We start from the raw sequence: 16,312 nt of genomic DNA, 5'->3' as shown, positions 1-16,312 counted from the left end.
TTTAAACAACCAGCTGGGGATATAAATTGTGATATCATACTGAAATTTGTAATTTACCCAAATCCTTCAGTTTATTCATTTCTGTTAACTAAAGGTAAATACAAAAGGTGAAAAACAAATTTGTGACTTTACCATCATTGTTAATATTGCAAAAAAAAAAAAAATTCCAATCAAAAGGCTAAAAATCAAATACAACTTATGTTGACTTGACTCTGAAATGTGTCTTTTCACAGAGAGAGGCTGGAGTCCACCTTACAGCAATGGGATGAGTATGAGGAGACAGAGGAGGCTGAGATGCTGTGGTTAAAGAACACTGAGGCCAGAGTGAGGACTGAAGCAACTCTCAAACCTGACCTACAGGGCAAGAAGAAGCAACTAGAATCATTCCAGGTAGGCTTTGTTATTATAATTCACTGATGAGACTTTTAATATATGACTTTGACATATTGTGCCTGAACATTGTTATTTTCTGTTCAGTATGTTATTTCCTTAAGCACCAGCCAACATTTTTAATCTGCACCTTTTATTTCATACCTTAGGCCTTGTTACAAGATGTAGAGGCAAATGAAGATGCAATGTCCACCTTGGGGTCCCAGGCAGGTGACCTGGCAGAAACCACAGGTGACAACAGGGTGACAGCCTCAGCCACTCAGATGTCTGCCAAGTTCCAACAGCTAGTGGAACTAATCAAGGTATGCTTGGAACTAATCAAGAAGTGAATTGCCTGCTTGCAGCTGGGTAAAAACCAGCAAATAATTTCCCATTGACGGCCATACTGAGAAATGCCTGCAAAACTGCATTAACCAAATAGTTTTATAATTTTCCTATCCCCATGCAGCAGACACATACAGTACATACATACAGCATACACAGTGACATAATTCCCAATGGCACAGAAATAAACTGTTAAAGTATTTCTTACCGGCAGTACTTGAACATGTGCATCCCTCTTGTATGTAAACAAACTACTGCACTGCTGACAGTCAGCAGCTCCCTCTGCCAGACGTCCCACACTTCACGACACCTGTGCCTGGTCCTGAAAAAAAAATAGGCAGTAGTTTACACCCAAGCCTGCTCGTTGACACCAAAATTACAAGCAACACACAAGAAATGTCAGGAAAAAAATGGGGAAAAAATCACTAATTTTTCTCACATTCATCTATAAAAGTCCATGATTGGTCTATTTGGTGGATTCTGCCCTGAAAGATACCCCCACCCCCTTTTTTTTCTTTTGACACGAAATTAAAACCTTCATACACTGCATACTGCTCCACCTAAAATGACTGAGAATGGTCTCTTGGTGACGTAGCTCTGTCAAGTTGAAAATGTGCTTCCTGTATGGGCCACAAAGCCAGCTTTGCACCTGGTGAGAGAGGCACAATTTCATAGGTGGAAAAAAGCTTAATGCAAATATCTGTGTCTGACTTTGCTTCAGTTATTTGGAAATTTGGACAAACATGTTGGGCAAGTTTAAAAATCTGAGATAAACATTTTAACTGGTTGTGACTAGTTTAAGTGCACTGCTGAGGAGTTATGTGAGAGAAGTGGAAATAGTAATAAAAAGATAAAAGTATTTTAAAAATACTTAAACTCAAATGCAAGGCTTATTGTCACAACTGGTGTTTGTGTTTGTTTGTAAGCATAAAGGAAATCAGTTTCCTGTCTTCACCTGCAGAACAATACTTACTGCTTAGCAGGCTTATTGTCACAACTAATTTTTTGTTTTTGTTTGTAAGCATACAGGAAATCAGTTTCCTGACAAAACTTGTAGAACAATAACTACTCACTGCTAAGCCAGGTATCCCTTCTGCACTGGGACCTTGCAGTTTCCTGTTTACAAAGACTTCCACTGTCCATCACTGTTCACACATTTTGTGTCATGTATCCTGTTTTCCTGCCCACCTTGGAGAGACAATGGGGAGCTGAAACTATAAAATCCCCTGTCCCTGGCTCCTATCTCAGTAGCCACTTGCTTACCACCATGCCGTACGGTAAAGGCAGCTGGAAAAAACGAAGAAAAAGTCTATTTGTGAAGGGACACAAGTTTTCCCCTGGAAGACAGAAGTCTGACAGACCTCCAGAGCCAGTTGTGAGAAGATTCATCAGACCCAGCCAAGAGTTGAACCAGGCAGCCTCCATTCCACCCCCTGTCAGGCCACCAACAACTCTCAGCAGCAGCCCTGATGCACCTGTTATACTGAGACCCAGGAGAGCACAGCCAGAGAATGTGATCAGTAGCCAGCCCCAACCCCCAGATGATGAATACAAGTTAGTTTCAGCAAGGAGTTATAACAGAAGGAGATTACACGCAAGCCTTTCTATTGTCCGATGTCTGTTACGGTGGGCGGAGCTAGCTACGGGGGGCCTCCGGTCTCAAGGTTTCGTCTGCGTCGCTCTCCTCAGCTTGGAGATAAATTTCATATGCGTTATTTCGCGTTAGAATTCGAGATCAGTAATGTCAAAGCGCCGCTGTATGCTGACGATTTTTTTCACAGGTAATTATTTGGACGATGTGCTGGAAGGGAACGATATCATAGAAAGCGATTATAAGGTGGTGACTGAGGATGGTCGCCATGAGCTTTTTTTAGTCGGTGATAGATGGCTTTTTTATGGCACAACCCGGTGAAAAATCACCAAGGAGAAGTCAAAAGAAAACGTCCCAACTGTGGTTTGTGAAAATGACGTTCAAGTGAACGTCTGTCCTCACTGCCAAAGGACATAATATTAATACATTAACGTTTGGACCCTCCTGCCCTTGGGTCTCATAAACATATACATTGTGACAGTGCCTACGCTTTGTGTCTGGTTTTAAATTTCTTAAAGTATTTTTTCTCTCACTCGGTATAATTTTAATATTATAATGCATTTAATTAAAATTTTAATCCAAGGTTGAGGCAATGCCACGACAAGTCAGTTTACTGAATACTCGTTATAAATTTCTTTATCTTGGAAATTTCCCTTTTTTTAGGATTATTTGACACGTACTAACACTGTTCATATTTGTCGGTAAACAAGTGCACAGTGCTATACATTAAGAATAATTATTCATTCATAAATATATTTATGTACAAAATATATCAGAAATTTTAGTATTCACTGAGCTCTTTAAAGTGAAACAAATAAAGATGAGAATATTGAATTTCAAACTATTATTTACTATATTAACTTAAAATATCTTTTAAGTCAATTCTATACTCAAGCACTCTATACTCATGAAAAGTAGCATCTGTGAGTAAAACCATTTTATTATATCAATAGAAGAACAAAAACAAAAATTTTACACATAAGCAGTAATAAATGAAGTCATAAGAATGATTAAGTTGCTACAGTTTTCCAGTTTTATGCAGTCTATAATGGCATTTTTTTCAACCGTGCAAATAGAAATAATTATATTCTTTTTTATCTGACTTGCTGATACCAGTCTGTGCCAGATACTATTCCACTTACAGGCCAGCAAGGTCTGAGAATCTAATGGGCTGAATGAAAAAAAAAATCCTAGAAGATAAAGTGGTTAATTCTTACAAATAGGATGAAAAACATGGGATTTTCAAAAGGTTATTATAGATCAAGACAACACTTAGTAAGAACATTTATAAAATGTAACAGCTGAAAAAATTAACTGGTAAGTAAGCAGTAAGTGACTGCTTTAAAGAAATTTCACTGAAACAGAAATTTCACTGGCAATCAGGTAGACTGTTATACTATGGCACTCAACAATTTATATATAGGTTTTGAATTTTTTTCCACGTAACAGTAACATAAAATTTATGTCCACTTTTGCAATGTATAGAGTCAGTTAGGTGACTGAAAATATTTTAAAATGTCATAACATAAAGGAGCACTATTAATTTAATGCAATCTCTGTTGGCCAGTCTTATCCAGTTTCTTCTCCAAAAAGGACAACTCAAGTGAGAATTTCTTCAGGGCCTTTTCTTCTGCCTTGCTAATGCCATGCCACTCAGAAAAGAGAGAAACCTGTAGGTTAGAAAAAAAAACATAATAATAGCATTATGAACTACTAGTATCCATGTAGACATTATGGAATTATGCAGTGAAGTTTAATGTGTCTTGTTATGACTTGACTGAAATAATGTTCACCACATAAATGAACAATTTACAACTAAATTTATATGGAACATCAAGATTCATGATTACAAGCTAATAACCCCAAGAAATTGAAAGAAATTGTACTTATTACAAGAAATTATTTAAATCCGCCCTGGTCCCTACTCTTCTGACAGGACAAAAAGGGGATTTCAGAGAGGCTGGTTGCTAAAAGGAAAATGCCCAAGGTTGTTGTATTTTGAAAAAAAAAATTAAAAAGGGTACTGTTGTTAGTGAATGTTTAATGCATCTTAGGCATTATGACAAAAAGTAACTTACCCCAGACACACTGACCTCCTTTTTTCATTGACATATTTTAATTTTTTCCAGCCTGACCATAATTCATATATTCAATGCAGCCTTCTCCCATATCTATAATAGAAAAAAAAACTTGAGTAGTGTTAAGATATGCATGTCAAATTCATTATCAATTTTGAGAGAATTTCTGTTTCAACACTACAAGATGAAATATTTAATTTCAAGTAATGAATAAACCTTAATAGAGTTCTATTCTTTTGTAACCACCAAGGCAAAGCTTCTTTCTTAAAATGAACTGAAACATCCAAGCTTGCCACCTAACATGCCAAAGTAGTGAAGTATAATTTAAGTAGAGAAGCAAGTACCCCTTAATTATAGAGGTGTCTTACACAATAAGGTGTGTCTTACACACCTCGACTCAAAGAGAGATGTGTAGTGAGATAACAGGTAAAGTAATTGGTGGAGCCTAGGTGAACTTAAAACCTTAAGACTTTAAATTAAGAAGCACCAGGATTCATGTGTGTTCTTTTTTCAAAGGTTTAATATGAATTAAAACATATATATGTAAAAAGAAGACTAAATAAGTTAAAAATAACTATACCAAAGACACTGTGAAGTCAAACTTCCTGTTAGACCGCCATGATGGAAAATGCTGGGTGGAGGCAAAATTTTCCAGTCAAAAAAACTGAGCACTTTACTTTAACAACAAAGTTACCACTCCAAAGCCACCCACCATGGTGAGAAGAAAAATGATGACCAACTGTCATGATAAGTCTTTTTAGATTTAGACATGAAAAAGGTAAAGGCCAAAATGGTACATTTACCCATAACACTAGAGTAAAAAATTGGTATTCTGAACAAATCGGGTTATTTTTTTCAAGAAATATTGGAGCAGTATCCATGCAATATATACCACGCCACGACCAAGATGTTCAAGAATCTAAACACACCAATTTTTTTTATAATCTTGCATTTGAAAAGTACAAAAAGCGGTAAGGCTTTCGGCCGTAACAAGCGTAACACTTTTTGATCGGAACTCATGAAAATTGTCAATTGTCGTATCCAAGCTAGACCACATGTAAAATCGCAAAAAAAAAACAATACTGCTCAAGCAAGTGTGTTGCACACATAACAATTAGTTAAATTTTATGACTGTCATGTGACACAAGTTTCACAAAGTAGGAGGAAAATGTCTTTTGGAGTAATTTTTTTTTCGAAAAATTAACAAGATGGCGGCTTAAGCATCTGCTTGTTATTCGGCTACTGAAAGTGCACCTAAGTTTTATTCTTTGCTATTGCCACAAATTACTTAACAATTGCAACTGTATAAAGACCAAACTTTCTTCATCTGATACTATATTTATAGGCACTTGTTATGAGTGGGAAATATTTTTCGTGCAATATTTATTCTCCACACACCACCTCGCGAGATCAACGTGTAGCTGGACACTTACACAGTGAGACCCTACGACATAAAAGTTGCAATTTATCTTCATATTTCGTGTAGTTATGCATTTAAAAGCACTTACCTGTTTTTTGAAAACCTTGTCCAACGTAATATCATATAAATTCTGTATTTCTCTCATTTTTTAGAAACTTGGGACTCCGTTTCTGTTTCTGTCCTCAAAAATCAACAGACGAAGGCACAGATACTAACAAACGAGATTTAAACGAGATAGCAATTAAGCGTAACAGAGATAGGCATCCATTGTTCTCTGGGTTCTATTCATTCCGACCAATGAGAGACCGTAATACGGGCTCCGCCCCCACGCGTGTAATCTCCTTCTGTTATAACTCCTTGGTTTCAGCCAAAAGAATTGTCAATCTGGTCAATGAAATCTTGTCAGGGCATACTGCTGAGTGCTCTGGCTCAATGGTTTGGGACAAAGAAGCAGAAATGGGACTAAAATGTGACACGTGTCAGTACAGGACAGGGAAGGATTCACAGTGCTGTCCACTTAAGGAATAATGGACTTAAACAAGCCACTTTGAGTCGGATGACTTCTGTTGGTATTGTACCAACTTCTTCATTCGGGAGAAAGATGAAAAACAGATGAAAAGGAGAGTGAATCACAAAAAGACAATTGTATTCAAGTTCAGAGCAAGAAGGAGAATCCTTAACTGTTACAGAAAATATGACAGATCTATATCACTGAAACGTAATGACTATAGAAAATGCATACCATATGCCAAACTTGTATTTCCTGATCACAGTTATTCAAAGATGAGAGTGACTCACAAAAAGACAATTGCATTTGAGTTTAGAGCTAGAAAGAGAACCCTTAACAGTTACAGTTAATATGACAGATCTAAAGCATTGAAAAGTACTTAATATGGAAAATGCATATGATGTGCCAAAACTTGTATTTCCTGATCACAGTTATTCAAAGATGAAAATGAATCATGAAAAGACAATTGCATTCAAGTTTAGTGGTGAGAGTGAATCACAAAAAGAATTGCATTCAAGTTTATAGCAAGAAGAGAATCTTTAACAGTTATAGAAAGTATGTCAGATCTGAAGCATTGAAAAGTAATGGCTATAGAAAATGAATATCTATGCCAAATCTTCAATTTCCTGATATCATTTATTCAAAGAGAACATGTAATTAAAATAAAATGTATGATTTCAAGATACTGCTCTTTAATAAACTAGTTGTGAAACATATACACAAGTTTGCTGGTCTTTCTTCTACTCGAATCTGAGAAATTGAATTAAGAAACTTAGAAATAAAGTATACATAGATTAAAAAAAAAATTATCATGTACACAATCAGGCCTTTCTCCATGTCTGAGGCATTTTTATACATTATGACAATGTAGCCTATTATTGTTGATTTCTTGGGGGGTCTGCTGTAAGATGACTGGGGTTACAGCACAAGGTGATTCCACACAAGATGTTTACTTCTGTGCCTCTTGGTATATGCAGAACTTTTTCTTTTAGCTTAAATGCCACCCAGTGCACTCCAACAGTAATGGAGTGGCTGGCTCTAGGAAATGTGACCTGCATCATCCCTTGATGGACCCTACCCGAATAACTGGTGGCTTTAGTCATAGCCTTGAATATCTCACTTATGTGTTATGCAATTTTGCATTTTTAAACTTAATTAAAATTTGTCAGCTGTTGCCTGGAAAAATGCTTCCTTTGTCATTTTTTATATGAAATGATGTAAGACCACTCCTTTTTCTACCCTGAGCTCCTCTAAAAATAGACACTTGTAAATGTGATATAATATTTATTTTAATGATACTGTGATATAATTTATATTTAAATTGTCTTAAAATGTACATAATATCACATTTTCAATTTTCCAAACCACATAACATCATAAATAGACACTCAGAAACATATTTATTTATTTATTTATTTATTTATTTATTTATTCTCACCACAGGGGTGAAAAAAAAAAAAAGAGTACATACATAAAATCGCACACAAAATTCCCATAGTGAAATCACATAATGAAATTATTCTATACTAATATAAGTAATAAAATTATAAATATGCTCTCTCAACAGACACTTCAACTCTTGAAACAAACTTTTTTTATTCACATTCAAACAGGACCAGGTAGAGACATGTGAGACCAGTGTCCAGGACCATGAGGACTTCCAGAAGAAGTACTCCCTCAGTGTGGGCTGGCTAGAGGCTGCCTCAAAGAGACTGCAGGATGTGTCTGACACGGCTGGGGACAAGGAAGAGATTCAGGCCAGGCTGGCGGAAGTCAAGGTATGGTTTCATTTATATGCATCATGCTTTAAAAACCATGTAATACTATACTATACTATACTATACTATACTATACTATACTATACTATACTATACTATACTATACTATACTATACTATACTATACTATACTATACTATACTATACTATACTATACTATACTAAGTATCATATAGTTGTTCAAGTAAGGCACATGTATGTAAGAGAAGATTAATGATAGAGGGTGATGTATGAGATAATTCTAATCTAATACCTAGTGACTCTGATATTGCGGATACATGGTTTTGTCTTGATATTTTATAATTTTCAAAGTACAAATTGATACCTAGATTATTTTGTTTTAAATCATGAAAGTATGTTATGTAGATTATAACTATTATTTATATCGATTTTTCTTGTTATTTGCTATGTTAAATGTTAACATTGTTAAATGCTAACATTTTACACTTACATTTACCCACTGTCACCTTTTGAAAAGAGATGGGCCTTTATTTGTCACTTAATTAATGACAAGGCAATGTTACATTACTTGTCTATGCAGTTGAAATAAATTGGCCAAATGAGTCACATCAGATTGCTATCTAAACTACCCGTCAAAGTGATCACTTAATTGTCTAATTGGTGGAATACCTGCTATAGGTAGGCGGAGGTGTGAAACTTGTTACTGTCACAGTAATAAGTTATATGACGTGTGCTTAGCTGATCTTTGACACTTGTCTAATCGTTTTTTGTTAGGGAATACTGGGTATAGGCAAAGAAGGTTTAAGGTTTATGTTGAATCTTGTCAGTGTGAAAACTGATTAAATCTTCATTTGTTTGCTCATTTCTATAGGCCTTAGTACTCAAAGAATACTAAACAATATTAACTGTAGAAAAAATGTGGAGCAGTAAGATAAAAATGGTTATTATTTACAGGAGTTGGCCAACAGTAAAGAAGAAGGTGCAGATAAGTTTAACTCGTGTCTGACGGCAGGGGACAAGCTTCACCCACACACAGCAGTTGAGGGGCGCGAGGTGATCCGCCACGAGGTGCGAGCCCTACGAGAAATGTGGGAGAAGTATTGTAACAATCTGACACACGCACAGAATTCTTTAGAGATGCGCCTAATGCAGTGGCAATCTTACGATGAAAGCCATGACCACTTAAAAGAATGGGTGGCTGAGATGGAGCAGCAGGTCGGAGAGGATGTGGAGCTGAAGTCCACGCTGCAAGAGAAGAAGGCCTTGGCTCAGCATTACAAAGTAGGTTTACTAAATGATATGTCAGTTTGTATTTTCCTGAATTTTTGCAGTCTGCATAATGAAAGTCTGCATGTGATAAAATTTTAAACTTTAGCCAAAGGCTTAAATTGATGGCCAGCAGTATCTATTCAGCATGTTTCTGTATGCTTGTTGATGTGATAACCTAAGATGAGACTACTGGTGCCCTCTGTGCTTTACGTTTAGGATGGGGTACATTTCTACCCATTTTATTCATTTTATCACCTCATGTTTGGCTGAATGGTTCTTTAAAATGTATTACCAAATGGTAACTTAATTTTGCTGTTTTCTCTTGTATCACAGGGTGTTTGTCAAGAAGTGATGTCTCACCAGGGTCTGTTGGAGAATGTGGGAGAGAGGGCTCAAGTGTTGGCCTCCCCCAGTGTCCACGGCAAGATGGACAAGCTCAAATCTAGATACAGAAATCTCTGTCTGACAGCAAAGGTCAGTTATGCTCATAATGATATTTTTTCTTCAAATTAGCTACGTCGTAGTCTTCAGACTTTCTGTAGAAAGATGAAGATCACGAAAGGAAAAAAACTCATGCCTTTATTATTTATAAGTTTATTAGTAAATGATAAGGCTGTTTTTACAATTTTTAGCATTGTGGAAAATATGTGTGGAGTAATTGTGTATGACTCTGGTATTTTAGTATGTAGTCTGTGGGTATTCAGTACACTTGGATTTATTAATTCTGTAATTTATAAGTCATTCTCTTTTCATAGTTCAATATTTTGACCCTTTTTATCTATAATATATTATATATTCTTATATCCCATATGTGTCCAATTAACAGGAGCATGTAATGAAGAGTGGTCAGTTTTCTGAGGAGCACCAGCAGTTCCAGGAGGCCTACCAACAGTGTCTGGAGTGGTTGCAGGTGACCCAAGAGAAGCTGAAGGTCTGCTCAGACACCACAGGGGACAGACAGACACTGGTCAACAGGCTGGACAGACAGATGGTCAGTGTTAGCACACATGTAGATTTGGCATCTAAAGTGATATTATCTGTAGAATTATTTACGTAAATGTATATATTTTGGCTGATTAAAATTAAAAATTCATTTCAGAAATTAAGCTTTGTTTTAACTGACATAATTAATCTTGCTTAAAATATTTGAATAAGCATGTGAATGCTAAATAGATTCAATTATTTATAAAACTACACGTGAGTAATGTCATTTGCACTCTAGACCTCTTAAACTTCAATTTATGAAACACAAAACTAAATTAAAAAACTCATCAATGTCCATTTGATACAATATTTATTCATCATGATGATAATTTTGCTGTTCCCCTGCAGGAAATTATGTCAACTAAACATGAAGGCCAGACCAAGCTTAACGTCGCCAGGAGCCTGGCGGAAAAAGTGATTCCCCACACTGCCCCAGAGGGTCAAGCGGTCATCCAGGCCGAACTCCAGACCTTGCAGGACGCCTGGGATCAAACCAACAGCAAGGCGGCAGATATTAAAGCCAACCTTCAAACTGCTATTCATTCCTGGGAAGACTATGAGCATGTCTTTAACAGCCTGAGTAAGTGGGTCAGGGAAACGGAGCTGAAGTTGAAAGATAACGACCTCAAGGCCACTCTACCTGACAAGACGGTCTATCTTGAAAACTTGAAGGTAGTGTATAATTATTGACATATTTTAAAGATGGTCTTTGTTTAAATTTTTTGAAGCTTAAAAAAGGTAATTGCTGGATTTTACAAGGTGGGAAAATGACAGAAAATTAAGAATGTTTAACACTTGAAGGTTACATTGTTAGATCTTTGATTTTTTTAGCCACTTCATGACTTTATATAAAAGTAAATAATTTGTGTATTTTCATTTGCATATATAGGCTTTGAACAAAGAAGTTTCAGACAAGCAGACATCAATTGACAACTTGGGTCACAAAGCCCAGAAACTGGCCAGCAGTGACCCCAAAGTGTCCAGTGTGACCACACAGCTGACCACCAGGTATCAGGCACTCAAGAGCCACGTAAAGGTATGTCATAGAATCACCACAATGTGCTTAAACTTTAACTTAATCACTCATATTTATGCCCAAAAATGAGTGCAATATGAATTCAAAGTGAGAAACAAGGCAATTGGATCAGAATCTGACTTTCTTTCCATTGAATTAAAAAATATAGAAATACATGTTGTTAATTATGAATGAGCATGAAGTGCTTCATATAGATGAGTTTAAAGAGTTAAAACATATTTACTTATTACCTACTCCAGGACTTGGTAGTGCAGTGGGAGGACCATGTAAGAGAGCACCAGCAGTACTCTGAGAAATTCTCCTCCTGTACCCAGTGGATGGGAGAGCTGAGACGGGGACTGGAAAAGTGTGCAGACTTCAGTGGGGACAAAGCAGCCATTGAAGGACGTCTTGCTGCTGTTCAGGTACAGTTCATATTTTGCAGTCAGTGTACTTCAGGTCATAAAAGGAATAAGATTAAATTATTTCTCAATATTTTTCCTGTTACTTAACAGCAGTGATAATGGTAGCTTGTTGTGCTGTAAATAGTTCTTTGAAACTGCATTCTACACTATATATTTAGTATAGAGATACAAAAGTAGTAAACGTAATTAAAAAATCTATTTCAATCCATCAAAGGTCTTGTCTAGCATTTAGTTTAGGGACTTCCCAGTCACTGGTCATCTTAAACCAAATTGTATTTTGATTGCAGTCATTGTCATATTAAGATTAATGCACATTGTTATTCCAGGAGCTGATGTTGGAAAAGGATCAGAGTTCTAACATCCTCCACCAGACACTGGAGAGTGGGGAGAGGTTACAGCTGTCCACTGCCCCTGTTGGTAGGGAAGTTGTCAGGCAGGAGCTAAGGTGAGGAATTGACCAATCCATTATCTGTATACATATAAAGATTGGACCATTTAAGTGTCAGTTTACATAGATAATACAGAGCTGGAACCCAGACATATCATTATTCAAAATCTGTAGTATTAAGAAGTTTTCATATAAAAAAGGAGAATTTAGTGAAAAATTTCAACTTGTATGATTAAGCAAATAAGAATACAGTTTTGTGTTTTTGCTTTCTAGAACTCTAAGAGACGGCTGGGACACTTTGAGTGACAAACTGTCAGAAACCCAGCATCAGCTTGAAACTAGTCTTGGTCAGTGGTTCTCCTTCATTGAGAATTATGAAGATACTCAAAAATGGCTGACTGAGACTGAAAATAAAGTGAGGAAAGAGAATGAGCTGAAGGCCACCCTCCAAGAAAAGAAGGTCCAAGTGCAAAATCAAAAGGTAAATGAAATATCTGCTGTTCCATGTGTTCAGATCTTGCAGATAGCTGAAGGTGTTAGTATTGTAGTTCATTCTCTCTCTCTCTCTCTCTCTCTCTCTCTCTCTCTCTCTCTCTCTCTCTCTCACACACACACACACACACACACACACACACACACACACACACACACACACACACACACACACACAGTTTTCAGATATCTCTTGTGAGTGCAATTCATTATTCCTCACATACACATTCTATGATTAGAAACTGCACCCTGAGCAAATATAACATGCCTAAGCCAACACTGAGTCATATATCTTAATCAATCTCTTTCAGATCTTGCAACAGGACATCGAATCTCACCGCCGTCTGCTGGACAATCTGGAAGACAAGGCCTACCGTCTCAGTCAGTCAGGACACCAGCTGACCCACCAGGTGCCGGAACTGAAATCTCAGTACCAGAAACTGATGCAGCATTGTACCGAAAACCTTCACAAGTTTGAGCAACATCTGAGGGACCACCAGGTGTATAGTGACTCGTTCCAAGAGCTCCAGACCTGGCTGAATTCAATGGAGGACAAGCTGGCAAGGTGCTCTGATCTCAGTGGGGATAAGCATGCCATCAGGAGTAAACTGGATAAGATGGAGGTAGGTGATTTTAGATTTTAAAAAGATTTGTATTATCTGATGAAAGTTAAACTGTGGAGAAGATGAAGCTATTGACATATATGGGGAAGTGTCATAGGCATAGTTATGTGTAGCAATTAAAAAATTTGGACAATGTCAAAGGCTTGTAAAGGTTTCTAAAGAAATATAGCTGTTTATTTCTATTTTTTCAATAGTTGTCTACGGTATAGTTGTACACTTTAGATGAAAACTTGTGCTTTCTAGGACTTGAATCGCCACAGATCTGAAGGAGAGATTAAGCTTGTAGATACTCGCCAATATGCAGAAAAAACACTGACCAATACCTCTTCTACTGGTAAAGAGAAGATCCGATGTGACCTGGATACTTTGAGTGCTGACTGGGCCACATATACTTCTCAGTTAACACGAACTCAGGGAGAATTAGAGAGTATTGTGCTACAGTGGGAAGAACACGAGGATGCACTCAAGGACATCATGCATTGGTTAAAGGAGAAGGAGGGCCAGGTCAAACAACAGGAACTCAAAGCCACCCTGGTGGAAAAAGAGACCCATTTGGAAGAACTGCAGGTCAGTAGAATTATCCCATAGAGATTACAGTTACAAATGTTTCTTCACTCTGAATTTCTTTACAGTATTTGAACCATCTCTCTCCTCTCTCTCTCTCTCTCTCTCTCACTCTCTCTCTCTCTCTCTCTCAGTTATTTCTTTCTGTGGGTTGATGATAAAAGCTTTTTTGAGACTTCCAGTGATTCCTTCAAGTATATATACCTATAAAAACTTTTCTTCTTTTTTTCTTCTTCACAACATGTATTTAATTTGATTTTCAGGTTCTCAGTCGTGATGTTGATGGGTTTCAGTCAGAGATTCAAGAATTTGGTGACAACTGCCAGTCACTGATGCAAGTTAGCAGTGATGGCAGAATTCACACTAACATTACTCAGGTTACCACCAGATATAACAATCTGGGTTCTACTATTAGAGTAAGTAGATTCAGATTTTTGAATGAATTTTCTTTGTTTTTCTTTTCAAACATATTCATTTGATTGATAGGACACAGTGTACTTATCAAGATATTATTAGTGGTTCCATTTATAATGTGTTTATCACCTTTGCAGGGAAATTATCTAATATCTAATGACAGAGCCCCCCTGCAAAAAAATGAATAACGTCATTTTGATTGTAATAACATTGACTTTAAAACCACATTTTTACCTCCAAATATTGCTCCGAATTCAGGGTCTTATCGAGAAGTGGGATCATATGGTATCGGATCACCAGGATTACGAGGGCAAGCTGTTGGACTTTGTTGACTGGGTGAATGCTGCTAAAGACAGAATGAACAGCAATGTGGATACATCTGGAGACAAAGGTGAACTGGAAGAGAGGAAGGCTGTACTTCAGGTAAACCTCCAAGTAAAATGAGTTCTGTGTGCAATACCTTTGAAATAAGTGATATTCTCTCAGTTTTTATGTTGAAATGCACTTCTCATAGACCAAAGATTTGCTTTGATATCTTTTTCAAATTAATATTTTGGTTTTTAGAATATGCACATTTATTGTTTTGCAGAAAGCAATGTTATCTTATAGTTCTTAAGGTAATTTATGGTTTTCATCTGATATATTTCAAGGAAATAACGGCTGAGAGAGAAGAAGGTCTCATTAAGTTGAATGCCCTCAGTGAGTCTGCAGACAAACTGTACAAAGACACCGCTGCCTCAGGGCGCGAGAAAATACGACAGCAGGTTCGAGATGCCAAAGAAGACTGGGACCATCTCTTCACAGCCATTAGTGATGCTCAGCATAAGCTTGAGACTGTCTTGATGCAGTGGTCTTCCTTCAGTGAGAGTCGGCAGCAGATACAGAAGTGGCTTGTTGAAGCCGAGATAGCTGTTGCCATAGATACTGAAGTGAAGAACACACTGCATGAAAAGAGAGGACAGCTGCAGCATCATAAGGTAAGATAAAGAAACTGTGAAATAAAAAAAGAAAAAAAAAACAACTTAAAATGAAAAAAATATAATTAAATAGAGACAGTTAACACGATGAGGGGTTTTCATTTCAGTACAAAGTGGATTTAATTTATGAATCTGTAACATTAATATTAACTTATTTACCCATTTAATGCTGCAGTTTACACTGTGTTATTTAATTTTAGACTCTTCAGCAAGATGTCAGTGCCCACCAGCGTGTGATAGAAACTGTGGTCCAGAAGGCTCATGTTGTGGTCCACAGCAGTGGTAACCCCGAGGTGGAGAGGTTCATCACAGACACACAGGACAGGTACCAGACCCTGGTCACCAGAGTCAAGGTGAGATTTAACTAAAAAACTTAATTACCGAGGTTACATGGTCACATGGGCATATCTTACCCTATCAGGAGCAGTGTAGCAACACTCTCATGGAGATCCTTGTCAACTAAGCCAAAAAACTGACTAATTTTTTTTGTGAAACTGGAGCCTGACGTATATTTATTTATCAGGGATGAAATTTTCTCAGCTGTAGGCAGATTTTTGACTTTTTAGAAGCCAAAAATATCATTGGCGTAGGCAGTCCTCTGGAACCCACACCATATTTTCACTTTTTTACCAAATGTCATCCCTTGTAAAGCCTCTCTTCTGGTCCTCAAATCAAGTTCGGTCCCTTGGTTCTAAACTGTTTACCAGAGGCTCTGTTCTGGTCCTACACCTGTTAATGTCCATCATGACGTGTTCTAACGTGTTCCCCAAACGTGTCCTTGGCTGACTCTCTTTTGGGCCCCAAACTTTTTCTGCGGTATAGTCTTCATTTGGAAACCTGCCAGTATGACTTTCGGGGGAGGGGAGGGGATTAATTACTTGCAGTAAAGCAACTCAACTAACGGTCATTTGGTTGATTCGCGAGATCAACGGACTACCTGGCTATTATTTCACAGCATAAATATAAATTGCAGAGTAACCTTGTGTCGCAAGGATACTACTTATAGTTATTTATTCCCTTCATGCTCCCTCTTCCTCCCCCCCCCCCCCCCACCCTCCCCGGGCACTTGTAATTGATACTCCGTATCTTGATTAATGTGGAAGAATTGAAAG

At 37.2% G+C, this 16,312-nt stretch overlaps 1 protein-coding gene across 1 annotated transcript in view; it reads left to right on the top strand.

The window, feature by feature from the left end:
- Positions 1-16,312, top strand: part of LOC106156515 (nesprin-1-like) — a 119,740-nt gene that overhangs the window by 14,147 nt on the left and 89,281 nt on the right. The window contains exons 24-40 of the mRNA XM_087005459.1: positions 234-390; positions 540-692; positions 7,925-8,089; positions 9,004-9,330; positions 9,652-9,792; positions 10,145-10,309; positions 10,651-10,974; positions 11,192-11,338; positions 11,578-11,742; positions 12,069-12,187; positions 12,404-12,611; positions 12,934-13,245; positions 13,489-13,812; positions 14,073-14,225; positions 14,482-14,646; positions 14,874-15,200; positions 15,401-15,553. Of these exons, the coding sequence (XP_086861585.1) occupies positions 234-390; positions 540-692; positions 7,925-8,089; positions 9,004-9,330; positions 9,652-9,792; positions 10,145-10,309; positions 10,651-10,974; positions 11,192-11,338; positions 11,578-11,742; positions 12,069-12,187; positions 12,404-12,611; positions 12,934-13,245; positions 13,489-13,812; positions 14,073-14,225; positions 14,482-14,646; positions 14,874-15,200; positions 15,401-15,553 (3,505 nt within the window). The remainder of the gene's footprint in view (positions 1-233; positions 391-539; positions 693-7,924; positions 8,090-9,003; positions 9,331-9,651; positions 9,793-10,144; positions 10,310-10,650; positions 10,975-11,191; positions 11,339-11,577; positions 11,743-12,068; positions 12,188-12,403; positions 12,612-12,933; positions 13,246-13,488; positions 13,813-14,072; positions 14,226-14,481; positions 14,647-14,873; positions 15,201-15,400; positions 15,554-16,312) is intronic.

Source organism: Lingula anatina, chromosome 2 (genome assembly GCF_051362555.1).
Source record: "Lingula anatina isolate TDL-2025a chromosome 2, LinAna3.0, whole genome shotgun sequence".
NCBI lineage: Eukaryota > Metazoa > Brachiopoda > Lingulata > Lingulida > Lingulidae > Lingula > Lingula anatina.
Note: the sequence above shows the minus strand (reverse complement) of the source record. Positions and strands in the feature narration are given on the sequence as shown.